General features: G+C 42.5%; 1 protein-coding gene across 4 annotated transcripts; it reads right to left on the bottom strand.

The window, feature by feature from the left end:
• Nucleotides 1-548: 548 nt before the first annotated feature.
• Nucleotides 549-26488, bottom strand: LOC102776535 (polypyrimidine tract-binding protein 2). Of its 4 annotated transcripts, none has more exons than XM_006805155.3 (14): nucleotides 26373-26488; nucleotides 25363-25390; nucleotides 23765-23819; nucleotides 22456-22628; nucleotides 22097-22237; nucleotides 21721-21867; nucleotides 21538-21648; nucleotides 19603-19813; nucleotides 16098-16213; nucleotides 13674-13707; nucleotides 12977-13069; nucleotides 2165-2381; nucleotides 1889-1966; nucleotides 549-1763 (listed from the first exon to the last, which is right to left on the bottom strand). In XM_006805155.3, exons 1-14 carry the CDS (start codon nucleotides 26456-26458, stop codon nucleotides 1634-1636), a joined length of 1620 nt encoding a protein of 539 aa, XP_006805218.1. In that variant the 5' UTR covers nucleotides 26459-26488; the 3' UTR covers nucleotides 549-1633. The 4 variants fall into 4 exon arrangements, with proteins under 4 accessions (XP_006805218.1, XP_006805219.1, XP_006805220.1 ...); XM_006805156.3 differs by having other exon boundaries at nucleotides 19615-19813; XM_006805157.3 differs by having other exon boundaries at nucleotides 23801-23819.
• Nucleotides 26489-27543: the final 1055 nt, after the last annotated feature.

Below are 27543 nucleotides of genomic sequence, written 5' to 3'. Positions count from 1 at the left end.
CTGCAGGCCTTCTGTGTGGTTTATATGTTCCCTGTCAGCTGGGTTTTAGTGCTGGCTAAATCAAAACCCCTCAAATTTCTACAGGCTAACGCTGTGTGCAGAGACTAAAAAGTGCCTGTAACTGATGCCTGTGGTTGTGTCAAGCTCTCCCAAACAGATGGTCAGGACAGCAGTCGTCCTTAGGCTAATCAGAAAATGGGGAAACACCAGAGGAGAGAAGAGCGAGACATTAAAGGAACAGATTGAGTAAGCTGGCAGAGTGGGAAACGTATCGAGAAAGTGTCCTATAATCTAGAAACTTCACAGGGTTCAATCTGGCTTATTAGAGCTTGTTTTCAAGTGCCTCCAAATTGATTTTGGTCTTCTCCCACCTAGGACTGAAGATGGTTTCCGAAGTGAGCAGACGTAAAATAGAGGAGTGAGACAGAGGAAGTGAATGCAGAGCTACAGAAGAGTTTTATTAGACATGCTACAGAGGTAATGCTGAACACATAAGAGACACCGTGAGAGGGGAAACTCAAAACACAGAAAACCAAGTTGAACCTCCGTTGTTAGAAAAAAATTATCCTTTAATTGCACCAGCTTGAGTCCAAATCCTTACATTCTGAACTGCATTAAACAAAAACATAGCTTTGACGATAAAAAAAAATATACGTATATACACCAGGATTGGTTCAGAACAAACGCCTATGAAATCAGGTTTGTGATTTAAAAATAAAAGAATTCAGTGAACACTTTGAATCGTGGACATTTTCCCCAAATACACAACACTTAAAATGCTCTTTTATATGATTTAACACTAAAGGCACAGAAACTTTGGTCCAACTGAGTAGCCCTCTCAAGTACAGTGTCACATGACAATGCAATCACAGTGGACTCATCTTTTTACTGCTTCCACAGCATGCAACACTTATGTGAGATCCTATCATCACGCATGCTTTAAAGAACACTGTCACCAACTATTAAACCTCACTGCTATAGAAAAGAAAAGCAAGGAAGGCTCCAAAAGCACATAACAAAATACTTTACTACATTGTCATAGTTTCTTATGCATGGATTGTGCTAGAACAATCTTCCACTGAACGTCCCTTTGGAATAAAGGCGTTCCAGTTAAACTGCCTGTCGTAGGCTACCAAAACATTTTACCTCAGCAACCTTCAGCTCTCCTGCTGCTAAACTAAAAAGGAAAATGTCGTCTAAAACTGGAGAAGAAAAACACGGCCATGCCCAGTCAGAGGCGCAGCTTCTAGACTGTTCTGTCTAGATGAATAGAAATTGCATTCTCATCAACTCATTAATACTAATGTGCCTCGGTAGGAGTTTGATAAATTAACATATCCAACTGCAGGAAAAGATAGTTGAGTAAGGCACACGAGTACTGTATCTTTCATTTAAAACTAACGTACAGGGGGACAACCAACCATTTCAAGGTTCTGCTTGACAAAAACATATGGAGACACTTCAGAAAGAGCTGGGGAGATCCAATGTTGTTCTTTTTAAAGAAAAGGATATCAAGGAATGATACAAGATAACTGATTCAATCTATGTGGTCCCCCTGGTGTTCAGACGATCTAGGAGCTTTAAATCGTTCAACCATCACAGTCATACTGTCAGGAGCCTGTGGGTCACGTTCTTAAATGGTGGACTTGGAGAACGAGACTCTCAGGTGCTGGTTGCCTCCCATGTTATAGTTGTGGAGGTCGATCAGTGCCTGGATGGCTTCCTCCACTGTTGACATCTGGATCAGAGCCATCTTGCGATCTCTTGAAAACACGAGACAAACACCACAGATTAACTAGATGGATGGAAGTGGCAGGATGGAGCTTTACGGGAATCTTTAACAAATGTTAGCCTGGACTTGTCCAGTAGGTAGGACAGCTGTACGTACTGGAAAAATTTGAATGCTTTCACAGTGCCTCCAGTGTTGGAGAAGAGCAGCCGCAGGTCATCTTCTGTCACATCTTGTCTGCCAAAGTGAAAGACACAGACTAGCATCAGCTCTTTTCTCCGAGTCTAATCATTTAGCAGTTGAATATCAACGAGATCTGTTCATTAGCCACCACACCAAGAACACAGCTAATCTCATTAACAGCTGTGCTAGTTAGTATTTCAGAACTCCTTTGGTGTCCTCTGTGTGATGCCAACTGACCATACCAGTACTTACGGGATATTGGAAAGGTGAAGAGTGGCAGAGGGTGGAAAGATGTTCTGGAAGTTCTTGGAACCTGGTTTCTTGAAACGATGAAGTGGGGAGTTGGCAAAATCCTTGGTTAGACCTTGATCATCCAGGCCGTCCCGAGGCAACGCCACCGTCTGGTGCTTGGACAGAGTCACCCGGATGATCTTCCCGTACATCTTTTGGCCATTCAGGTGGCTCATAGCTTTAGTGGGGGTAAAAGAAATATCAGTAGGATGAATGCTATGTATCAACAGATCCCAAAGTGTTTACATTCCTATGCCATGTTAACACAGTGAAATCTTTCAAATCCACTCAGATGTAAGATGGCGGTGCGCATGGACGCAGCGGCTCGTCGAGGGACAGGTGAGAAAGTTTTGTTTGTTTTGCAAATCCAACATTCTGGCTGTAAAACTTGCAGCCAAGAGACCTTACTGAAAATCAGGGCAAAGTACGTTGTTTGAACTACAATGCTTGCTTGCAACAAGAGCAGGTGATATGGCCAAAAATATTTATCACGATATATATTTGAAAATTTGCGATAACGATATAACTGACGATATAATTGATGCGAGACAAAATACAACTCCACAACTTTACCAGCGCAAAAAACCATCCATTTATTTTCACTTAAAGAAGCAGCTGTTTTTTATGTGCATTAAAGCTATATAAACATTTAACAGGGCAAATGCAAATTCCTTGCTGAAAGTTTAACCAAAGGGCATCTCCAGTAGAAATGGGCTGACACATCCTCAGCATAACCATGTATAATATCCACTGAAGTTAAAAAGAGCTGCTTTGCAACATTAAACTGCAGTGTGACAAATAAAAAAGTCTAATACGTATTTTTCGGACCATAAGCTGCACGAGATTATAAGACACATTAAGCGAAACAAAGCAGTCAGATAAATAAAACTTTATTCAACTCATTCTTCTTGCTTCCTCCACTTCTGTACCATTGACTCATTAATGCTGTATTCTATCACAGCTGCTCTGTTCCCGTGTTGTTGCAGTATATTAATAACTAACCTCGTATTGTGGATGGATTATCTCAGTTGTTCTCCTGACTGAAGTTTGGTCCGTTTACAGCATCCTGCCATGTGATTGCATTTGTCTCTAACCATCAGAATCCCTCACGTTAACTTCTTTCGAGTGGAAAAAAGTTAGCGTTCATCCTCCAGCTTCACTGTGTTTATGCTAACATAGCTGTGTCGCTAGCAATCACATAACACATCATTATATAGCAGCTAGTCCAACTTCAGTAACCCTACAAACGTCACTGCTGTTTAGTTTTCTGTCTTCATTTATGTTGGAAGTGATAGCAGAGCTGTACGTTTGAATGTTTCAGAAATCTCTCAGTCAGAACATGCTATATCATGTTTAGGTGGAAGCTAGCGAGCTAACTTCCTGTAACTTCTAACTCTGTTAAATTTAATAAATCCTGTTTTCATGGATGCCTGAATGTTAAACTTCATTGTTACACCTGGTAAAGCAGCAACGCTGATCATTTTATTAAAGACGAAAGAATTTAGACAGTTTTTAACTCTCAGTGTGCTGCAGTGTTCGTTTGACTTGATGGAGTTTAGGACCCAGATTACTCCCAGATTTACGAGCACCATAGTCCAACAAATACGGTAATAGCGACGGCCGCTTGCATGTTCTACTACAAAAAGTGCTTTGTTGTGTATCTGACGGACAAACACCAAACCAGTTCCACATCACTGAAGTTGCACCATTTTTACAAACCAATTCTGGTCCATCCGTTTCACTCAACAATCCGCTTTCCCCCTTCTCATTCTCCGTTGCCGCCATGTGCATATGAAAACAAATGCACTGCACATGCGTGTTTTAACCATATTCTATCGCGATGTGTGTCCACGTCTCCTCAGACCTGACATGGGCTGCCCACATTCAGGTCCAGACCAAAAAGGCTAGGCAGCGCCTGTATCACCTACGACAACTGAGGAAGTTCAGGGTCTCTCCAAAGATCCTCAGGATTTTCTATACAGGCGCTGTGGGGAGCATCCTCACACAGAACATTACATCGTGGTTCGGGAACAGCTGTGTTAAGGACCAAAAAGCTCTCCAGAGAGTGATCTGTACAGCAGAGCGCTGCTGCAGGACTGCTCTATAGGATTGCTATAGGATTGCTATATATATATATATAGAAAAAATGTAATATAATATAATATAAGAGACGCACCTAGCTCCGGTAAGAGTCCAGGTGGAGGTCTGTGCATCTATATTAATTTATATTAAAATTCATGTGTTAATGGCAGCTGAGTGCAGTGTTGTGTGACTAATGTGGCAGAGTTTCTCATTGTGAAGTGCCAGCCATTCTATCCGCCGAGAGAATTTACCATTGTTATCACAGCTGCTGTTTACATAACGCCCAGCACTAATACCGAGGCCACTGCTAATGAGTCACTTGGAGGGGTACACAACGCCATCAATGAGCTACAGACAAAACATCCAGAAAAAACCCCATATGCTGTCTAAATGACTACCATCCCATTGCATTGACGCCAATTGTGATGAAATGTTTTCAACAGTTTATCAAGCTACACATCGGGGTGGCTGTAGCTCAGGCGGTAGAGCAGGTCATCTACCGATCGGAAGGTTGGTGGTTCAATTCCTTGCTTCCCCTAGTCTGCATGCCAAATATCCATGGGTGAATGCACAAGTTATATAAAGCGCTTTGAGTGCTCAGAAGAGTAGAAAGGCGCTATATAAGAACCAGTCCATTTACATCATAGCTAGCCTTCCTGCAACATTCGCTCTAGTTTGCTTATCATTCCAACTGCTCCACAAAGTATGCAAGATCCACCTTACATTCCGTTATCATCCATCTGGACCGCAAAGACACCTATGCATTGATTTTAGCTCAGCATTTAACATCATTACTTCACAGAATCTAACTGAGAAACTCCTCTTACTTGTCCTGAACACGAACTGTGGATCCTGGACTTTCTGACTTACAGACCTGAGTCTGTCCTTGTTGGGAAAAACCATCTCCAAACCCCACTGTGTTCTCAACCTACTGTTGTTTGCACTGATAACACACGACTGTGTATCCAGATATGAGGGGAACCTAATTATGTTTGCAGATGACACCACAGTGGTAGGACTGGTTTCTGGAAACGATGAATAAGTGTACAGGAGAGAAGTTGAACGCCTTGTGGGCTGGTGTAGAGAGAACAAGCTGGTGCTAAACGTAGCCAAAACGAAAGTGATGATCATCGAGATATGTACATTACATATCTCAATCAACAGTCGTGGTAGTGTTTTAGTTTAAGGTTTTAATTATCTATCATTCTCACACAGTTGTTATTGTTATTATTTTTATCAATATTTTGTATTTCATTTTGTATTTTAGTTTATTCAAGTGACTATTTTATAGCAACAAGTCTGGCATGTATGATGTACGAGTGTCTGAATGTGGGGGATGAGCGAGAGAGATAAATATGAAGCCATCGTACCAGCTCGGACGTCGCCCGGACAAGGACCGCAGGGTCAGGTGTTGAGGAACCAGGGCACCATGATTGGAAGTGGGCTACTGGAACGGCATCGGTGGGCAAGAGGAAAAAAAATAGGGCACTGTTGGAATGCTACTACGTGAGTAACCCCAGCGGAAGGGGTTATAGGAACAGGATGGTGGAACTATGGAATCGTCGATACCCAGCATCCACATTGATGGCAAATCAACTAGTACCTCCGTGTTCCAATATTTGGAAGAACGGACTGCTCTCATGGAGGATTGACAAGGTACAACACGTATGCTATGGCAAGGGAGAGCCAGGATGACAGGTCAGGGGGAGTCATCATCACCCCCAACTGAGATTGGGTACCGAACCCCAAGTGCAATTTATAGCTCTTCAAGGACAAGCACCAGCCTACATCATTGAACTTTTACAGCTCTATGTCCCTATTAGGTCCCTGATGTCTTGTAGTCAGGGCCTACTTGTTATTCAGCATACAAGGCTGAAAACCAAGGGTGATAGAGCTTTTGCCACTGTGGTCGACTGTGGAACTCTCTTCCTCTGAACTTAAGATCTGCAGACTGAAGCTTGCTGTACTCCTTAGGCACCTTTTTTATTGCACCTTTCTGTCACTTTTAAAAAACAACTAAAAACACATCTTTTTAGAATTGCATTTTGTTAACTTTTGTCTGTTTTGTTTTATACCTTGTGAAGCACTTTGTGATCTTTTATCTAGAAATGTGTTGTATAAATAAAATTTTACTTACTCCCTGAGTGTCTGGCAGTACAAGTGAACGAGCTGCTAGTTGATTAGAGACACATGGAATGGCTAATCGAAGGCCAGACAGTCCTGATCCCCACGGACCCCCAGAAGGGCCCGGTCCCTTCCAACTAACAACCAATAATCTGCCCGAGTACCACATGTAAGCCTGTGTCAGGCATCATAGCGGCTAAGATGAACAGGTACATGGGTCAGTACATGGCACAGAAAGGATTTGGCAAGAATACCAGAGGCACAAAATACCAGCTACTGATAGACAGAGCAGCTGCCAGAGACTGCAAGACCAGGCTGACCAACCTGTGCACTGCCTGGATTGATTACAAGAAGGCATATGACTCAATGCCCCACACCTGGATCCTGGAATGCCTAGAACTATACAAGATCAACAGGACCCTAAGAACCTTCATCAGGAACTCAATGGGGATGTGGCGTACAACACTAGAGGCCAACTTCAAGCCCATAGCACAAGTCACCATCAAGTGCGGGATCTACCAAGGAGCTGTGCCTTGGTAGATCACACAATGTTCTGCATAGGCCTGAACCCCCCAAGTGAGATCATTGACAAGACTGGCTACAGCCACGTCATGTACATGGATGACATCAAGCTGTATACCAAGAGTAAACAAAGTGATCCACACCACCAGGACATACAGCACTGACATCGGAATGTCGTTCGGACTGGAGAAGTGTAGTCCAGGGGTCGGAAACCTTTCCGATGATGAGTGCATCTAAAATTTCCTCAGAAGTCAATGTGTCATACAATTGCATTAGCAATAAATTTAATAACTTTCTATAATAACAGTTACACACGATATAGAACCACTTTATAGAATTATATTTGTTCGCAGATGTTGGCAACTATCAGCGAATAGTTATCAGCTATTTTGAAACAAAAATAAGACACTTTTTTATCCATAACAAGAACTCCACGATAGCAAATGAATTGTACAACGGAAAATACAAATGCCATTTATGGTCTCCTCACAACAATGATAAGAAAAATAAACTGGGCCAATATGGCATGTTTGTTAATACAGAGATAAACATGTTAATCTGATCTCTGGTCTCCCACTCAGAGACAAAGGTCTCCCAGTGTCCAGCATTCAGAGGCTACCTTAGGACACTCGTGAGAGAAAATCTGCTCACACAGATATGTAGATCTAAATACTGTCAATAAGGCCTCTGCAATGTTCTGAAGACAGTTAAACTTGTCAGGTAGTGACGTCCAGCACTGATGTTAAGTTAGACTCTTTTTCTCCAGTTGATCTTTCTGAGTTAACTTCAATAATTACTTCCTCCAAACCATCAACGTACAAAACTGCTCAAAGAAGTCCTGCCATTAATTAATTCTTCGATCTTAAATATGATCAACCCATCTCTAATCAGCTATGTACCACAGGCTTTTAAGGTGGCTGTAGTTAAACCTTTACTCAAAAAGCATCTCTAGACCCATAAAGCCTTTGAATGAAAACAAACGCTGTTGTGACAGTGATGTACAGTCTTGTTGGTATATGTATGATTTCTATACATTTTACATCTGATAAAAACTTTGGTTGTAAGATTCAGATAATTATTTAATAAAAGCGAGACATTTTAAATGAGAATACGAAAGTATTTCTTTGTGCCCCCTCTCCCTGTTAATGCCCTACCTGACCCCTGGCTAAACTTTGCTAGACCCGCCCCTGCACAGTTACCAGCTGTCAGCTACTTAGAAAAGGATCCTGGTGTTATTTGTCTCTCAGAAACAGTTCATAACTTCAACTCATCCATGTCACCTAAAAGGTAAACCTGTTTCTCCATCAGCTGTTCAGCTCTGATGATTCAGTAAGGACATCTCCTGGTTTCACCTTCATGTTTCCCTCTCACCACATATCCAAACCATCATGACCAGCAGCTTTACAGCTGTGGCTCCAGCAAACATCAGCTGATACTAGAAATTAATATTAAATCAATTCTAACAACAGCTGATCAAACTTAAACGTGCTGCTGTTGTTTAGCGCGACATCTGCTGGTTTCCTCTTTCTGGGGCAAAGTGGGCGATAAACAAACAAGAGAGACGATCAGCTGATCATTGATCAGTTTCATGATTGAAGTAGAAACAGGAGAGGGAGGGGAGAGAATGAGAGAAGAAGAGGCAGCTGCAGCGTAACGACAGAATAAATCCATCTTTGTGTCTTTTTCCATTCTAGCTGAAGTACGGGAAAAACTGTGTTCCTTTTCAGCTCAATACAAAACGTAATATTTTCTCTGAATACAGGACGATTCCGTTTTTTACGGAACTAACTAACCTTATGAATAAACAGCACAGAGGCACTAATCATGGCAGCACAGGAACAAGCTCTGAGCACAAGCTCCATAGAGGCTGGGGTCTATCACACCAGGCAAGACCCCAGGTGCAGGCTGTGTAAAGATGCCCCAGAGACAGTCCAGCACATAACAGCAGGGTGCAAGATGCTAGCAGGCAAGGCATACATGGAACGCCATAACCAAGTGGCCGGCATAGTGTACAGGAACATCTGTGCCATTTATGGCCTGGAAGTCCCGAGGTCAAAATGGGAGACGCCCCCAAGGATGGTGGAGAATGACCGAGCTAAGATCCTGTGGGACTTCCAGATACAGACAAACACAATGATGGTGGCTAACTAAGCTGGAAAATTATCAAGTGCTCAGAGAAGAGCTTGAGAAGATGTGGAGGGTGAAGGTAGCAGTGGCCCCAGTGGTAATCGAAGCACTTATTGCAGTGACTTCCAAGCTAGGCGAGTGGCTCCAGCAGATCCCAGGAACAACATCGGAGATCTCTGTCCAGAAGAGCGCAGTCCTAGGAACAGGTAAGATACTGCACAGGACCCTCAAGCTCACAGGCCTCTGGTAGAGGACCCGAGCTTGGAGGATAAAGACCGCCTAAAGGGGCGAGAGGGGAATGCATTCGATCTCGAACAAAGCACTAAAAGGATTTTGTTATGTTAAATAAATAGATGGATACTTTATTGAGCCCATAATGGAATTTTTGTGTTACAACAGCATGATAAAGTAAAAATAGTAGAGTCTACAATACATAACAATAAACAACACAGTTAAAATAAGAGTGTCACAGGTGGGCCTTATATTATGAGATATAATTCCTGCACTATACAACAGTGACAAAAAACAATGAAAAGTAAAAATGGTTTAAAAAGTAAAAGTTGGTTAAAAACAGTAAACGTAAGACTGGCGTTGTGTAAGAGAGAAGTGTAAGTTGCATTTAATAAATAATATGTAGACCATAAATCTGCCTTAGAGGTGTGGAGTGGAGAAGGTGCGATGGGTTATCCATGGTGGAGCACAGTCCCGTCCCTCAATGACTCAAATGCCTCCAAGTTCTGATTTATGATGCTTCCAGCTTTGAGGATTACTTTATTGATCCTACTGCCATTTCTGGCACTGACGTATCACTGCAGACCCCACCCACCCTGGCAATGGACTGTTTAAAATGCTTCCATCTGGTAAGCAGTATAGAAACATGCAAACACGCACCACCAGACTGAGAGAGCTTTTTCCCCAGATCTGTAAAATACATCTAAATTCTATTTGTGACTTCCTGCACACATGCACATCCAGATAGTGTCCATTCAACTGTTTTATAGTGCACCTCAAATCAACTCCGTGCCTTTTATTTGCTAAACTGACAATGACATAATGAAGGAACTGCCCACACCTGGCCATGGAATCGACTTTGAGTCAATTAGCTAATTACTTTCGGCACGTGTTAAGGAGCAAAAACTCTTAAACCCTTCACCCAATTTGAATGTGGATACCCTCAAATGGAAGCTGAGAGTCTACACATTGTCCATATCGGTTATATAACTATAATTGGAATATGTTTCTGTAAACACGTATTTTTTAAAAACAAACAAACAAAAAACTTGTGTCTGATGTGTGCCGAGGTACCAAAACAAAACTTCGTTATGTGTGAACATATAATGACAATAAAAGATTCTTGCTCTTCTTCCAGACTTCACCACATAGTTCCTCACCACTCCTGCCCAACCTTAAAGACGTGGTCGGCAATCCAGGAGACAGGAGAAGTGGTGATACCCACCCCGAGCAGCTTCGCACTTGAATCGTTTTTCCTTGGAAAGACAAGTAATGATTCTCACAATGCTACCAGTTCCACGCATGTGAAAGCGAGCATGTTGCAACAGGCAGATAACAGCATCATCCACCCCCACAAGAGGCTGGTAAGTGAACCGAAGAGTGTTGAGAGCATGTTTCACCTGGAAGCAAAGTCGGGCAAGAACCAGTCTCTCCAGCACCTTGATGACATGTCAACATCAAGGTAACTGGTCTGAAGTCATTCAGACCTGATGCGACCAGGGTCTGTAGCTTTGCCTTGGTGTAGTCCCTACACTTACGCTCTTAGCTGGACACCAATCACTAGGGATGGGTACCAGTTCTGACATAACCAGTAGTAACCAGACCGAAAAGCAGCGCACATTTTGGTGCTTTTTTTTCTTGAGATGTCATACACTTTGGATTCTAGCCAATCATTTTACCTTTCCAAGGATAGTAGGCGGTACGTATGTTCTTTTAGAGCAGAGCTACATATTAAAAATGGTCAAAGCGGTCAAAAGTCTGGCTGTACACAGCAAAAGATGCAAACTAAGCAGCCTGCAACAAGTGCTTTAAGCTAGCTGCAGAAAAGGCTAACATTGTTATCCTTTTACAAAAAAAAAACAACAAAAAAAAAGCAGCTAAACATGAGAGGTTTTAGGACAAAGTTTGTGTTTTCCATCGTTTAAGCACCGGTTCCAACCAAAGGAGGTATGTTGTATCAACAGAAAAGGCTACCTTGGTTATCATTTTGCAGAAAAAAAGAGACTGCTAAAAATAAAAACATGAGAGGTTTTTGGACAAAGTTTGTGTTCTCCATTCTTTAAGCACCGGCACCGTTTCAAAAGTACCAGTTTGGCACCGGTATCGGATAAAACCTAAACGATACCCATCCCTATGATCACAGTCCGGTATGAAGAGGGAATTTTAGATGACAGTGGGAGTGGGGTTGGTTCCGAACACCCAATCTTTGCATGGAGGAGGGGATGTGCAGTGGTGGATTGTTTGATGGCTGAGGATGTATCACGATTGGTGCTGAGTGTGGAGGGGCAGCAGGGGGCCCAGTACTGACCCTGTTAAGATAGAGAGTCAGTTCATTGTTCATGCTGTGTCCAGGCTACTGCCAGTTTATCTGATTGAGGGCATCAGCTGCATCTCTCTCCACACCTCTTTGGTGTTTTTCAGATGGAGTTTGGTCTGTATGCATCTACACCTTATTAGCCCCACATTCAACTCATTCAGTAGGGCCTTCTTCTCAATGTTGATCCAGGCTTATTGTTGGAAAAACAGCATACATCCTGGCTGGGATTCAATTCAACTTTATTTATACAGCGCCAAATCCCAACAACAGTCGCCTCAAGGCGCTTTAGGTATCTTCACAGAAATGTATGTAGTCAGTGATGCCGTTGATGTCAACCCCATGTGGATCAGAGCACGTCCCCGGCTGCAGTCCTGCAGGGGCTCTGTCTTCCTTACCTCGCCGTCTCACAGATTTGTTGGCAGCAGGAAGCCTTAGAAATGGAAGAACTGCGCGTGTTCATCGTCATAGCAACACAGCTGAGCGTCCCATGACGTAATTAGTATGTGACGCGAACGCTACAAAGTGGACATCGAGGCGACGATATGCCTGCTGCTCGGTCTGTGGACCGTGGCGTTGTTTTTTCTAGCCATTTCTCTTGTTGCCAGGTTTTAAAAACGGCGGTTTTGATTTTCATGAATGAGACACTCTTGTGACGCCACTGACTAGCCAACTGGTGGCATGCAGTCTGTTGACGTCACATTTTGGGATCATTTGGAACCATGGCCAAATAGGTGCTAAAAAAAGGACCTGTTACCTGGTACTATGACCAACCTGAAGAGGTACTAATTGAAAAGGGGCTTAAGTGTCCTGTATGATGACACACAGAAGGACTCTTTATTATTATTTTATTTTGTTTTTGCACAAATGGATAACAGTTTGCTGGTAAATTGCAAACTGCATCCAGGACAAATAACCATGTTACACTGCTAACTTCATCTCTTTAAAGTACCTGCAGAAAACATGCAGACACAGAGCTAGCCAATGAAAAAGCTGAGTGCATGCTGACCCAGAACCATGTGCAACAAAGGCAGCGATGAACAGTCAGGCTGGAGCACTGTAGCCTCTATCTCTACCTATACGTGTGTTTCTACAGTGAAATCACTGGTTGTGTCCTCACGATATGCATTTGTGCTGGTGTGTGGACTGTATCCTAATGTTTATATTATTAGCTGCCGATTATACAAGCCTGCGTTTCAGCTCATTTTACTGAGTAGTTGTGTACAGAATTACTTTCTCTGGCAAGTAATGACTGTGCTGCATTATATTTAAGAAAAGTGTAATGATCAACACAGGACCAAAATATTTATTACACAGCATACTACGGGACTTGCACTACAGACAAGTCAGACATAACAGAGATATCCACTTACCTAGCTGGGCCTGATTGGACTCAGACATCTGTATGAGAGCACTGTCCTTCTTGTTGTAAAGAATTTTCACCCTCTGGACATCACCATACACTCCTGTGACAGACCCAGAAGCCGGCAATAGGAGAAGAGGTCGGGACGAAAAAAGCAGGCAGTTAGAAAAATCTCAAGGTTTCACAGGAGACAAGGATATTTAAAAACAAGGTACAGCAGAGACGACAGCATAGAAACACAGGTTTATTTTAGACTGTAGAGTGTGAGGTGTATGAAAGTGTGTGAAAAAACAGATAAAGGATAAAGAAGAAGCACCCTCTAAGCAGAAACGTTATCAAGCTATGTGAGATGGCTAACAATAAAAACAGCATGCAAAAACCAATGGCTTACACATGCATTAACTTCTTACTAGGTAGTAAACTTTAGGGCAAAGTAATGACATAACCCAAACCAATTAACAGGTCAATGAGGATTCAAAATGACCAAATCTACAATCAGCAAACAAATATAGAGAAGCTTGTAATGCTAACAATATTAATACTAACTATGATAATAATGATAATAATAATAATAATAATAGCAACAATAATAATAATAATAGTAACAACAACAACAAAAAGTCAGAATGAAAGTAGAATAGAAAGAGTAGATACAAGAAAGAAAAGTAGAGCTAAAGAAAGAAGAGAGAGAGCTAACGATAACATACCGAAGAGGGTAAACAGACTTTGGGGCGTAACCATCTTTAGAGGGAGAGAAGAGCAACAAGCAGCGTGAGACAGGTAGAGAGGTAGAAGAGTCGGAGCGGAGCGGAGGTAGAGATGGACAGATCGATCCAGAACGGAGGTAGGTAGGAGGAATGGTGGTTTTTGTTTTTCCCCGGAGAGTGATGGAGGTGGTGGGTCATGGAGGAGGGGAGCAAGCGGTGGATGAGGGGTCATGGAGGGGAGAAGGGTTGGTTAATATGGGAGGAAGAAGGCGTGATTGAAGGTTATAAATTTATCAAATCCCCACCAGCACACGGAGTGGAGGTGGAGCAGGGGGGTGGGGGGGGGAGAGAGAGAGAGAGAGCGAGAGCGAGACAGAGCAAGCGAGAGAGGGAGTGAGAGAGCGAGAGAGAGCGAGAGAGAGAGAGCAAGCGAGAGAGAGAGAGCGAGCAAGAGAGAGAGAGAGCGAGCAAGAGAGAGAGAGAGAGCGAGAGAGAGAGAGAGAGCGAGAGAGAGAGAGAGCGAGCAAGAGAGAGAGCGAGAGAGAGAGAGAGAGCGAGCAAGAGAGAGAGCGAGAGAGAGAGAGAGCAAGCGAGAGCAAGCGAGAGCAAGCGAGAGCGAGCGAGCGAGAGGGCGAGAGAGAGAGAGCGAGCGAGAGAGGGCGAGAGAGAGCAAGCGAGAGAGCGAGCAAGAGAGAGAGAGAGCGCGAGAGAGAGAGAGCGCGAGAGAGAGAGCGCGAGAGAGAGGGCGCGAGAGAGAGGGCGAGCGAGAGAGAGAGCGAGAGAGAGAGCGAGCGAGCGAGAGCGAGCGCAAGAGAGAGAGCGAGAGAGCGAGAGCAAGAGAGAGAGCGAGAGAGCGAGAGCAAGAGAGAAAGCGAGAGAGCGAGAGAGAGCGAGAGAGAGAAAGAGCAAGCGAGAGAGAGCGAGCGAGAGACAGAGCGAGAGAGAAAGAGCAAGCGAGAGAGAGCGAGAGAGAGAAAGAGCAAGCGAGAGAGAGAGCGAGAGAAAGAGAGAGCGAGAGAGAAATCAGGGAGGCAAATGCAAATTTGGGTGAGGAAATTTAAAAAATGAGGAATGGGGAGGGACAAAAAATAAAGTACAGGTCAGTACACTGGAACAATGCAGTAGTTTGGTCAGAGATAATGGATCAATGTTGTCTTTGGAGAAAATAGAGCAAAGTTTAAAAGAAACAAAACTGCTTTCATCCTAGACAAGCATGGGGTAAAGGTACATTCATCTCAAATCATAATAAATCATTAATATTCAAACTCATTCACAACAATGGGACAAATAGATCATGCAGCAGCTGGGAGGAAACTGAACGTCTGTCAGCGATGAGTTGACAGGGAGATTAGACAGCATGCAGTATAAAAGGCAACAAAATCTTGCATGCAAGAGTTGATGTGAAGGCCACTTCAGTGTAACATGGCATTCACACAAATCCACAAAGCTAAAAAAAGCATGAGCACAGTATCTTAACATCAGGGCTTTAAGTGGTGCAGATACTGTCCAAAGGCAGAATAACAACCGTTCAGAGATGAGCAGAGCAGACGAGTCAGATGCCAAATCAGTTTAAACACACAAACCAAAAACAGAAGAAAAGGGATAAAAGCAGCAGGTGTTTGTTCCCAGGGCTTAGACACAGTTAGGAGACCACAGAATGATTTCATATGAGCTTTCATATGAGCTGAGGAGAGGTGAGGAGAGCTTAGAGAGAAAAAGAGAAGACAGACAGTTAGCAGAGTTAGATGCAGTTTGACAAGAGAAGGGGAGGCTTGATTATCAGGAAAGAGGGGAGAGGGTTCGGGGGCCTATGAAATAAATCCCGCAGTCACCAAGTGGACCAAAAAAGGAAAAACAGGGGGGAGAATAAGTTCTTGCTTTTAAGAACAACACAAAATTACAGTAAAGAAATGTTCATAGGGAAAGTGTTTGATAAAACTAGACCTACAACAGGAGCCCAGATGTAGAACATCCACTGCTCCACACAGCTCAGTGATTACAATGAAAATGATGTCTACACACGCTGGTTAGGAGGTGACACATACAGGCTGTCTGAATGTGAACAAATATCATACAATCAAATGGACCTTTGGGAAACTACAGCTTACATAAAGGAAGCCTTGTTTTTCCTGCAGTTCTAAGACTACAAAGTTCATGAAAACTGTGTGTTCAGTCTGTGTCTCAGCGCAGATCACACAAAAGCAACGTAAACTAAATGATCAAGATTAACAGATTCACGTGTCAAACATGAGCTTTTTATACACATCGTTAATGACAAGAAAACAAATCTGGAAATAGAGAAACTGACCCACAGCGAGCAACAGAAAAACAGGAACAGATGAATGGAGGTGGTGTGTAGGAGCGGTGGAGCTTTAATTGTAGACTTTCCATTTTACTGGTGTTACTGGTGTCAGTATTACTAACCTCTTCGTTGAGGTTGCTAACCAGCAGGACCCCACTGGAGCCTGTCTGCCCAGCGAGGGCCACCCTCCCCGCTGCAGCGGCAGCAGCTGCCGCCGCACTCAGAGGGTTCAGGGCTCCTGACGGGAAGCAGACGGACAATCACGGAGTGGAAAATCATTTTCTTACAGCAGTTGAAACGATAACGATGTTGATGATGGTGACAATACATCATGGCAAGAACACAGTACAACCTTCTCAGTGGATACAAGTATCAAAATTGGCACTTAGCATCAAACCCTGCATGTCGGACCACACAAAACTGTTTCTTTGTAGCATACACAAAGACCTTTTCTACTGTTTGATACACTGGATGCACTTCATCACTGTAACAACCGCAGTAATGCAGCCCAGACACACTGGGTTGTGTTTCTCTTCCTCCTGGGTATCTATCACATGTGAGGTGAACGGTGTTACCCTCTGAAAATAATCTCAAAATAAGAATGTGGACATGTAGTTGTAGCAATAGTAGTTGTTGTTTCACCGGTGGCGTTTAGCAGCTGTGATTTCACACCAATAACCAGGGACACAGTTCAGCTTTGGATCAGACTGAGGGCAGATCAGACTGTTGTTCTACATTAGACCCTGACACGAGACAGAGGTTATATTGAATAGAACAACTTACTTATATAGCGTTACAAACATTACCGACGGTGGTTAACGTTCTATTTTGAGTTTCCTTTACGGTAGCTCAACACACTCACAACTTGACCCATGACACCTTGATGACTCCCATGATGACAGGGTGGGTCAACAACTCTCAGGACTACCTCCTCGGTGAAAACTCCACTACGCCATTTATTCTCTTTTGCTTATCCTCATCATGACCGCCGAGGAGGAGGAGTCTATCCCAGTTACCACAGGGCGAAAGGAAGGGTACACCTTCCACAGGTCACCGGGGTGTGTCGCAGAGCTAACACAGAGAACCAAACAACCGGTAATCTGGCAGAACGGGCCGATGGACCGGCCTGAGGAGCTGTTGCACCAGCTGTACGAACACTGACAGCAGCCCAGTCTTTCATTTTCATTACTGACACTGTACTACCCAATCAAATCTCTTAATGCGATCAGCCCCTCCCCAACCTTCATTGTGACCTCACACAGCTGGTACAAGAAGTTTATTATGGAAAAATCGAGCTGGAGCTAAAATGGTGAGAGAAAACAATAAACATTCAGCAAAATGTGTCAAATTAACTGACGTGTTAGCTGTCAGGGCTGCCGCACCATGAACAGTAATACCAGCAACAACCAGGCCTCAGAGCCACAGGAGGCTGCTGCTGCTAGCTCCAGCTGTGGAGAAGTGAGGAAGAGACCATATGTAGATGGTGTGATAAGCTATGTACATTAGACTATACGGCAAGATTTAAGAAAGGGCACTAACTCACGTACACACGAAGAAACTTCATCAATTGGTTTAAGGCTAAATAAGGGAACCGAGTCAGTCAGTGGTACCAAGTCTCATGTTGTGGTGGTGACGGTCCAAGAAATGTGACTGGTGAAACCAAGCTTTTACCTACTGCAGAAACTGTCAGAAGCTGACACCATGTGGATGCAAACCTGAATCTGTGTCTTACCTGCACAGAAATGTGCATGTGCACTATTTGAGACCAGACACATTTATGCAATTATACAGATTTGGGGGTTTAAATTACCCTTTAAGACCTACCATAGAACCAAGTCTGCCAGAGCTTATGTTATATGTTTACATGCTGTGGAGCCATTTTTGGGAGCATTTCAAGTTGCTATACATCAATACAACCATTATAGCCCAGATTTTAATAATATGTCTGCATTAAGTGCATAGAAATTACATAAATTGCAAAAAAGTGCAATAAACTACAAAAAAATTGAAAATCGTTTTTGTTTTTTTAACATATATTTCTAGTTAGAGAAATTTAAGAGGCTTATCCCTCAAAACTGTAAATACAAAAAAGTTGCACAAAATAGTTTCCCACCACAGGAAATTTATTTTGAGTGTCTTCACAGTTTTATTTTTGAAATACACCAATTTTTATATACTGCAGAAAAAACGAAAATAAATATTAAAATGCAAATTTGCAAAAAAGCAGCATATGCATCAAAATAAACTATTTCCAGCAGTGCAATATGAGTCCTAAGCATCCCAGAAACCACACAGAAAGTCATAAAGTCAAACATAACTTTTAAAAACACCAGTACAGGCTCATGAGACCCTGATGGTAAAAAACTACATTTCCGTAAATGACGTCACTTCCGGTTTCGGGCAGGTCATGGCGGACATGCGATAGTTCGCGCTGATGGACGTAGGAAGTGTTACAAACAGCTGATTGATCGGCAAAGCGTGTTTCTGGAATATTATGTTTTTGTTGCTGCAAGTGCTTTTTATGCAGTTTTTGCAAAGTTATATGTGGAAGGAAACTGTGACCGAGGACAAGCTGATGGCATAAGATGTAAGTACAACTCCTCCGGTTTCTTATGCAAAAAAAATTATTGCGCTAGCTCACAGGGTTGCTGTTCTACAAGGATTTAAAAGTAGTTATGCAAAACAGAGCGTGCTGCTCTGACCGGTTTTAAAGGGTTAAACAGAGGAGCTTTTATTTTGTGTATTAGATGCACCCTTGCTCTGCTCAACCTCCACAGAGAAAATGACAGTCAGTATGAGAAGAGGGACACCTCAGTGTCAACCATGTTCATTTAATCTTGTGAAACATACTGGGACTAATTCCAGAGTATGACTGGGAAGTGAGTGAGCAATTTAAAAATGTAAGTGGCTAATAGGGTTTTTCAAATCAATGGTTCAGGAGAGACAAATATTTCAGGTGCTTGAATCCACTTTTGAAAGGATGTAGTTATCTGCAGCAGGAACAACTGGCACTTTAACATCCTTCCTGATATCTTTTCTTCTGGCCACTGTATTCAAACAACCTGAATCCTACTGACCAGCAAAGGAAAAACAAACAAACAGCTTACTTCTAAAGAGGTGATCTTATGATCAAGTGCATCCAAGTGTATTACAGTACCTAGCTGCTACTTCACCACTTAATTCCTATGGAAGCAGTAGGGTGTGCTTAGTTGTTGACAGGCCTGCTTCTACGTATATTTTATGTTAAATAAATGACATGTACTGTCGTTCATCAGTCTATAAAGCATTCATAGCAGAAAAGCACTGATAAGAGCTGGTCCTTTGACCACTGATCTAGACTGTATTGAGCTCATTAGCCTGCTGCTAAGGACCAGATTATGTTAATTATGTGTAAAAGAGAAAGTTAGTTTAATTAGTTCATGTGGTTATCAATCTGAACTTAGTTTATTATTAATTTACCATTTTTTTAAAAAAGGAGGGAAAAGTAATATTTACAAATGTAAGTTTGATGAAAACATCTCCTTTGACGATGCACGTGTGAATTCCCATCACACCAACCTAATGTAGAACGCAGAGTGAGAACAAACAACGTCAAGTTCAAAGAGGAAAGATAAAAGTGGGATGTACCTGGGATCTTACCGAGGAGAGAACTGGAGTCTTTGCTGAAAGCTACGGCAACTGTGGGGTCAAAACTGGGCTGGCCGTCACCAGCTGGCAGCTCGGGTCGGGTGTAGTCGCGACTCTTATCGTTGTTGTACTTCACGTTCAGGTTGACCAGCTTGGAGAAGTCGATACGGAGCGTGCAGCAGGAATTGTAGATGTTCTGGCCATCCAGTGCCTGGGAGGAGGAGAATGACATCTGTGCTCAAGAACTGAAAAGGTCGTTACACGATTCGTTATTATTGATGGTAGCAGCACGACGCCGCTTCGCTGAGTCTGGCACATTGACCATTTAACTATTAGCCACATTAGCCATATTTTATGATTAACGTAGCTGCTACTGGACTGTGGTTAGACAAAAGATGAACAGCAGCCTGAACACTGAGCCGTGACAGAACAGATTACAAATCCATGATCATGCTGGCTGTGCTGTAGATTTAATTCAATGTTATTTATATAATCACAACATCAGTCGCCTCAAGGCGCTTTATATTGTAAGTAGGGCTGCACGATTTTGCATAAAATGAGAATCACGATTTTTTTGCTTAGAATTGAGATCACGATTCTCTCACAATTTTCTTTTCCGGTATAAATATTTATTGCACTTATTAACTGCACATCAACTTCGTAACAGTTGAGACTGAACATAAAAACAATAAATAAACATAAAAACAACAAATGTCTCACGTTTTGTCGTTGCTGCGAAATGTTGTACTGCTTGAAACTGCGTCTCCACCGTTGCTCGACGCTGCGTGTATAGAGCAGGTAGAGCAACAATAGAAAAGTAGTTGCGGGACGGCACTGTGTAGCGTTTGTCTAGGGTGTTGATCATTTTCCTAAATCCCTCGTTTTGCACAGTGTTGATGGAGCCATATCTTTGGTCAGGTGATAAGTGATAGCCTCCGTAATTTCTTTGTGCCTGCGGGAGTTCGACGGGTATAGGGAAGCGCTGTATAAGGTTCCCGTTATTGATGTTTGGGTGGTTGACCGGGACGGATTTTCTCCTGTCACTTTCTCGTCATCCCTGACGTGCTCTCCGTTGGTTTTTCCTGCAAATTTTAGCAGCCAGCTTCTGCATCACGTGGTATAAGCTCCGCCCTCGTCATTTGTTGAGCAGGAAGAGTGAGCGCTTGTTTTCATGCAGATTACGTCCCGGATCAAAATGCGGTACAATCGTCGTCATCCTTTTTTTTTTTTTTTAAATCGTTGTCATTTGGAAATGAGATCACACATAAGTATGAATCAAGATCGCGATTTTCTAACGATTAATCGTGCAGCCCTAATTGTAAGGTAGACATACAGAAAAAAACCCAACAATCATATGACCCCCTATGAGCAGCACTTTGGCGACAGTGGGAAGGAAAAACTCCCTTTTAACAGGAAGAAACCTCCAGCAGAACCAGGCTCAGGGAGGGGCGGGGCCATCTGCTGTGATTGGTTGGGGTGATTAAGATAAGATGGGGCCTGATTATTAGATGAACTCTGCAGAGTCCAGAGCATGGATAACTGATCCAGGCAGGGCAGCCTGAGCTTCCAGGCCTGAGGACCAGAGGTGACGGCGTGAAAAAGCAGATGTGCACAACACAGTAAAAAGTTACTTTTCTACTTTTACAGTAACTTACAGTCTTTTTGACAGTAAGCGCTCAGGTTTTATATGATAAAATAAAAAACCCTGAAAGTTAAACACTTATTTTGTTAAATATAACTTAGAAATGGGAAAATTGGATGAAAATTAACAGGCCAAGTTTTTCAAGATAAGACTTCATCACCATTACTTATACTGTTGCAGGATTGGGGGGGGGTGTCAAAAATGATATAGAGTATTTTCCTAAGACTCATATAGAGTTTGAAACTCTAGTACTGTGACAATCCTATTAGATGTGAAAGAAAACGTGACCATACCAGTTTGGCCTGCTGTGCACTGACGGGATCGCTGAACTGCAGAAGAGCCTGGAACTGATTGTTCTTGGTGAACGTGATGATCTTCATGACTGTGCCAAACTTGGAGAAAATCTGTCAACACAAAGAAACTGGAGGTTTCTTGTTCAGCCACAAGCAGCAAATACTCTGTTAGCTGCTGCCTACCTGTTGCAGTACGTCCAGCGTTACAGGGTAGAACATGTTATCAATAATGATGCGCAGCACAGGACTGGAGACTGCAGCCAGGACCTCCTGTACCTCGGACCCTGGTGACTGGGCTGCTGACACTGCTTGCAGCACGGCCTGGGTCCGCTGCACCCAAACACAAGCACACCACGCAGCTATTAATGTAGGTGGCAAATATCAAACAGGCACCTTCTACGGCTGTTGTTCTTTTGTAATGATTCCAGATATTTCCAAGCATTTCATGCAGCCAAATAACAGCAGTGATGAGGCACACACGTTGAAAGCATGTTTTAAAAACATGTTTTCTGGACATGAAGCTGTGCAACAACATATCAGTCTGTTAGTTTCCACTCACCTGATTAGCAGCATCAGTTTTGAGTTCTTTGTGATTGGAGTACTGAATAAACACTTGGATGTTACGGATAAGAGGAGTTACTTTGGAGTAGTAGTTAACCATGGTGACAGCTGCCTCCTCTGTCCCCATCTCCAAGAACGCCTGAACGTTAGAAGAGAAGACAAAAGAAAGAAAAAGCTGTTGACTCAGTCTTACTTGGTTATTTTAATGATGAAATTCAACATGTTCGACTGTGTCTGGAACAATTGTCAGATGCATTTACAAGCTTGTCCTGTGTGAATTTATCTGTGCTTTCACATTGAGCCTAACAACTGTCTTGGATGAAATTATCCAAATGCTAAACAGCCTGATTCACTCACCTGATTCTTTCCCTTCAGTGTGAGAATGTTGGTTACTTTGCCAAAGGGGAGGCCGAGGGCAATGACCTCAGTCTCCGAGGCCTCGTTTGGCAGCTTCCTGATGTGGATCACACGAGACGGCAGGGCCTCCTCCACCCTTAGCTTCTTACTGTCACTGCCATTGGGAGCCCCATCTAAGATTTCAGGAGAAATGCTGATTAACTGAAAGGTGCACTACAACGACACACTGGCATCTTAAAGGTAAAGCTTGTGAGTTTCTGCTACTGTCAACAAATGTCTAGAATCAGAAACAATGAGGCAAACCTAAGAAAAACAAACAGAACATTTCCTGCATCAGCTGGTATGCTAGGATCCACACGGCACTGTGACGATTACAATGCGCTAATTTTTTGTGATGGATTTAATTGTGGAGACAAAACTGCAATGCAGTGAGTGAAAAGGATTATCCGACGAGGAGGAAGTGTGGAGAGCGACAGCTGTTTCAAAGAAAACCAACTGAAAATCTTTGGAAGCTGAAGCTCAGAGTTCCTAGAAGGGGCCACAGCTCCTTCAGTTTAAGACTGTCCGTGTGGAAGACTGGGCCAAAATCACTCATGTAACTAGTTTCTCCACACAGGAGCCATCTTGAGTATTAAACAGCATTAAATACATTTCAGTAAGCCTGTTCAATAACTTTTCCCAGTTCAAATGTTCCAAGACAGGACTGGAGCTGTACCAGAGACTGGAAGTGTGGCTGCGTACAGCGAGGAACAGAATAGTCGAGCTTGTGTCCAGATAGATCCTTGTGAAACAAGGAAACTCCATCAGAGTATCGAAAGCTGGCGTACTGGGAATTTCAACTGCACAAGGAAGCTACAGATATGCTCAGGCCGTGTCAGAAACTCAACAGGGGCGGTGTGGGAAGTGGAAGAACTTCAATTCAATTTAATTCAATTTTATTTATATAGCGCCAAATCACAACAAAAGTCGCCTCAAGGCGCTTCGAACCAGGCTCAGGGAGGGGCGGCCATCTGCTGCGACCGGTTGGGGTGAGAGAAGGAAGACAGGAAAACCTTCGTCAGAAAAACCTTCATGCATGCAATGATAACATTTAAACAGAGAGGAGGGATATCCTCGTGTCTGTTCCAGCCACTGGCTATGGTGAGTAGGTGCCCTCCTACTAAGGAGCGTGATGTCACCCACCAAACAGCTCCCTCCACCTAAACTCATGCAGCCTATTTCACCTAATGCTGAGGTCTGCTGTATCGACCGGCTGCATGCAAATCCCATCAATCCCCTCAGAGTTCATGGGTGGTTGGAACGAACTCACCGCTGCTCATGTCAGAGTTGGAATTGTTGTACATACTCAGCTCATCCGATCCTCTCTGTGGAAGGAAAGAAACAGCATCAGGCACTGCTGAGAAAAAGACTCTCCTGACAGGCCCTTGAAGATAAAACATCACACTAATGGTCTCGCTCCTGTGTCAGTTTAAATTGCTAAAAGTAAGATGTAAAGATGTGTCATCTCACCCTGAGCTATACAAGGTCTCTGAAGGGCTGCTGGCACTGCCCGGCACCCTCTGCTCTTAAACCCTGACTGATGGGATGGCAACCAACATGGCTAGGGACCCATCTCACACACAACTTCCTAATAGTTTCGTATCCCACCTCCTCGCCGAATTTGAACTGTTTGTTCTTCTGTCACTTGCAGGCTCAGCTACAGAAACATGGTGCAGATAAATTCAAAGGGGAAAAGTAGCCTGAATAAGGCCAAAATGATGAGCACACAAGTGTCACAGCCAACAGGGTCGGAGTAATGTGTCTGCTAACAGCTGGAAGCCCTCTGGTCTTTGCCTCAAACACTGAAACACTGATGAGATAAACCCATTTCCCAGCAGCACACTATCAGAACAATCAGTTCAGCCTTTACACACCTTAATGTACCAACAAATAAGAGTAGCAGCCCGGAGCAGCTATACGCAGTCACGAGCAAACAAGTGTGGAGTAACTTTCCACATATTTACTGGAGCAATATAAGGTTTCAGCTTTACCCAATCAATCCTCAGTCTGAATGAACACACTGACACAATAACTGAGATGTCAGATTAAAACACAGATGTTTTCAAGTGGAACTTGTTTAATAGTCAGAGCACATAAATCCATCTGTTAACCGATAACAAAGAAGTCACACACATATTTTGCTTTCTTGCAACACATTAGAGCTTCAGATATGATTATTCAGAATTTAAAAGAGCATTAACACTTATTCATGTTTATGAATCATTCCCTGAATCAAACATCATCTACAGGTTGTGGATGATTAGTGGTCAGTTCAATACTGCAGGATAAGTTCTATTCCTAAGAAAATGTCATATTAAGCTCTTAGAAAACAGTATACATGCAACAGTCATTACTAATGCAGCTTCTTCTTTGCCATAAGGGGTCACCACCACAGCAAGTAGCGTCACCTGTTTGATTTGGCAGTTTAACACCAGATGCCCTGCCTGAGTTTGAACCAGCAACCTTTCACTTGTCAAGCAAACTTATTAACCACTACACCTTGGAGCTACGCTAATGCAGCGCACACACAGACAAAAACAAACAAAAGACCACCTGCTTTCTTTCTGGTGGTCTCCAGGTTTTATACACCCCCATGTAGGGATTGGAACCGAGAGCCGGTTCTTGTAGAGAACAGTCTTTGTTTCTACCTGTTAATTACTCCCAGGAGGATTAAGTAAAGTACTGCATTACTTGTTTTTAATTCAGTTTATTTATACAGCACCAAATCACAACAACAGTCGCCTCAAAGTGCTTCATATTGTAAGATAGACCCTACAGTAATACACACAATACAAACATATGACCCCCTATGAGCAAGCGCTTTGGTGTTCTGTATGTTTAAGTATGTACATATGTGAAGAAACTCACCTTCACACCAACTGCAACATCACCGATGCTGAAAGAAATAATTTTGTGTTCACAGTTAAGGGATTTAAAACAGCAGAACAACAGAAACAGACATCAGCATTAGATATGATACTATATCAGCGTATTCTCATGACACTCGAGTCCATAACACAGAACCAGAGCTGCTTAACTCCACTCTGTGCACTGACTGAATACATGGACCCTTCATTAATGTGATTACAGCCGCTTATACACGCAGTCTATTTTCTGTGCTGATATGTAAATAGCTTTGCCAAACGTGTATTCCTCGCCTACATGACCTACTGCCTTCACCCGCCTCCCCATGAGCTCACTTATGATTCATAACATCTTTAATTAACGTTCAAGTTATTCTCGCTTCGACCCCAATGAACATACTATAAATGACACACTGTGGTACACTTGTAATACTAGTAACTCAACGTGATACAAGTTTAAGTTAGATATCAACAGGAGGTATAGCTTAACTGTTTCTATGGTTTAACCGTAAAACTCCACAAAATAGGATGTTTTTAACCGGAAGTTAGGAATACTGATTTAAAGTAAGGGCACATTTCACTCTCTTTACCTTTTACATACACTGGTTATTTAAAAGCAGTCAGGTGCTACACAAAGGAGCAGTGGTAGTGTAGCATGTAGTTAGCATAACGGTTTGCTAAACTTTATTAGCCGAGCCGGTAGCAAGCTACTGTCAAGTACAACTTAGGAAAAAAAGAAGCATTTTTCCCTGAAAGCGTCGCTTTATATGAGAGGCTTTTAAATAACAACTAGAACAGTTCATAAGAAAAACAGCGACTCGGTGCTAACTTAGAAAAGCATGCTAACATTAAGCCGTTCCTAAATAGCAAAGAAGAATGCGGCGCTATGGAAACCCGCTAACACAACATTTCCCCCATAGCTCTCTCATACAATGACGTTTTCACATAGTTACATCTCTGCTGCCGTAATATGTGTGAAATGCCTTGTAGTTAGCTTCACTGATTTAATATTACCCGTCCATTTCTGTGATAATCTCGGCGCCTCCGTGTTTGCTCCTGTTTTTCTCCCGTTTGTGCCGACACTGCACACAAGCTACCATGCAAGTGAAATCAAAATGGAGGCGCTGTGGCCCGAGTCGGTGACGCAAACACCCGAGAAGTGCCGAAACTGTGAACGCGCCGCTTCGCTGCAGAGGTCCTCAATACTGACTCGCTCCGTTCACTCCAATGGACCGTTTTTAGTTAGCAACATACGTTGCTATACGCTGATGACATATTATTATTATTATTATTATTATTATTATTATTATTATTATTATTATTATTATTATTATTATTATTATCATCATCATCATCATCATTATCATCATCATCATCATTATTATTATCATCATCATCATCATCATTATTATTATTATTGTTATCATCATCATCATTATCATTATTATTATTATTATTATTATTATTATTATTATTATTATTATCATCATCATCATCATCATCATTATTATTATTATTATTATTATTATTATTATTATTATGTTGACAAACACAGGGGTTTGGGATTAACTTTAAAAGGCAGGATATTATTCACACTTCTAAATTACCTTGTGCATTATATTACTGGATTATCCAGAGATGTTAGATCTGGAAGACACATAATATCAACCACAAATAACTGATGAATTATAAACTGCTTGTTCATTTAAAAAGGCTGCAAAATTGGACGTTTTGTTGGGTTGCAGGCCAGTCTGTGTAGTTTCTAAGGGCCACAACCACAGGGGGAGGGGGGAGCAGGAACATGACTTTCTGTGTTCAACACACTGTGGTTTTAGTACTTGAACATATAAATTAAAATCTGTTACATTTCAGCCCTTGTCAGATAAACCTCTTCACATGAGAAGATTTGAAATCCTAAGAATCTGCAGACTTTGCAGTACTTCTGAGGGTTGGAAAGTAACCTCTGGTTAATCTACATAGAGGTTGGGCAAGATTGAAACAGTGCCATCATAACATCTCAATGTTTTGATTACCCTAAAGTTGCATAAATGCCTCTTAAAGAATGCTAGGAGTGGTGCTCAAAATGAAAACACAGAAAACTGGACATGGAAAAAGTGTAGAGGATAAAAGTGTGTATAGTTTATTGAATCATTCTGAATAAACTGGACAGTTTCTTACATCAACG

Source organism: Neolamprologus brichardi, chromosome 9 (genome assembly GCF_056152115.1).
Source record: "Neolamprologus brichardi isolate AB-2024 chromosome 9, ASM5615211v1, whole genome shotgun sequence".
Lineage (NCBI taxonomy): Eukaryota > Metazoa > Chordata > Actinopteri > Cichliformes > Cichlidae > Neolamprologus > Neolamprologus brichardi.
The sequence above is the reverse complement of the archived record's forward strand: the minus strand, read 5'-3'. Positions and strand labels throughout refer to the sequence as shown.

Bases quoted from the DNA above. Each gene is read 5' to 3' on its own strand.
- LOC102776535 (XM_006805155.3), bottom strand. From the start codon at position 26,458: ATGGTAGCTTGTGTGCAGTGTCGGCACAAACGGGAGAAAAACAGGAGC. The intron at 23,820-25,362 runs GTGAGTTTCTTC...TTCCTTCCACAG, and splicing joins ATGTTGCAGTTGGTGTGAAG to AGAGGATCGGATGAGCTGAG. The intron at 22,629-23,764 runs GTGAGTTCGTTC...CTGAAATCTTAG, and splicing joins CAACTCTGACATGAGCAGCG to ATGGGGCTCCCAATGGCAGT.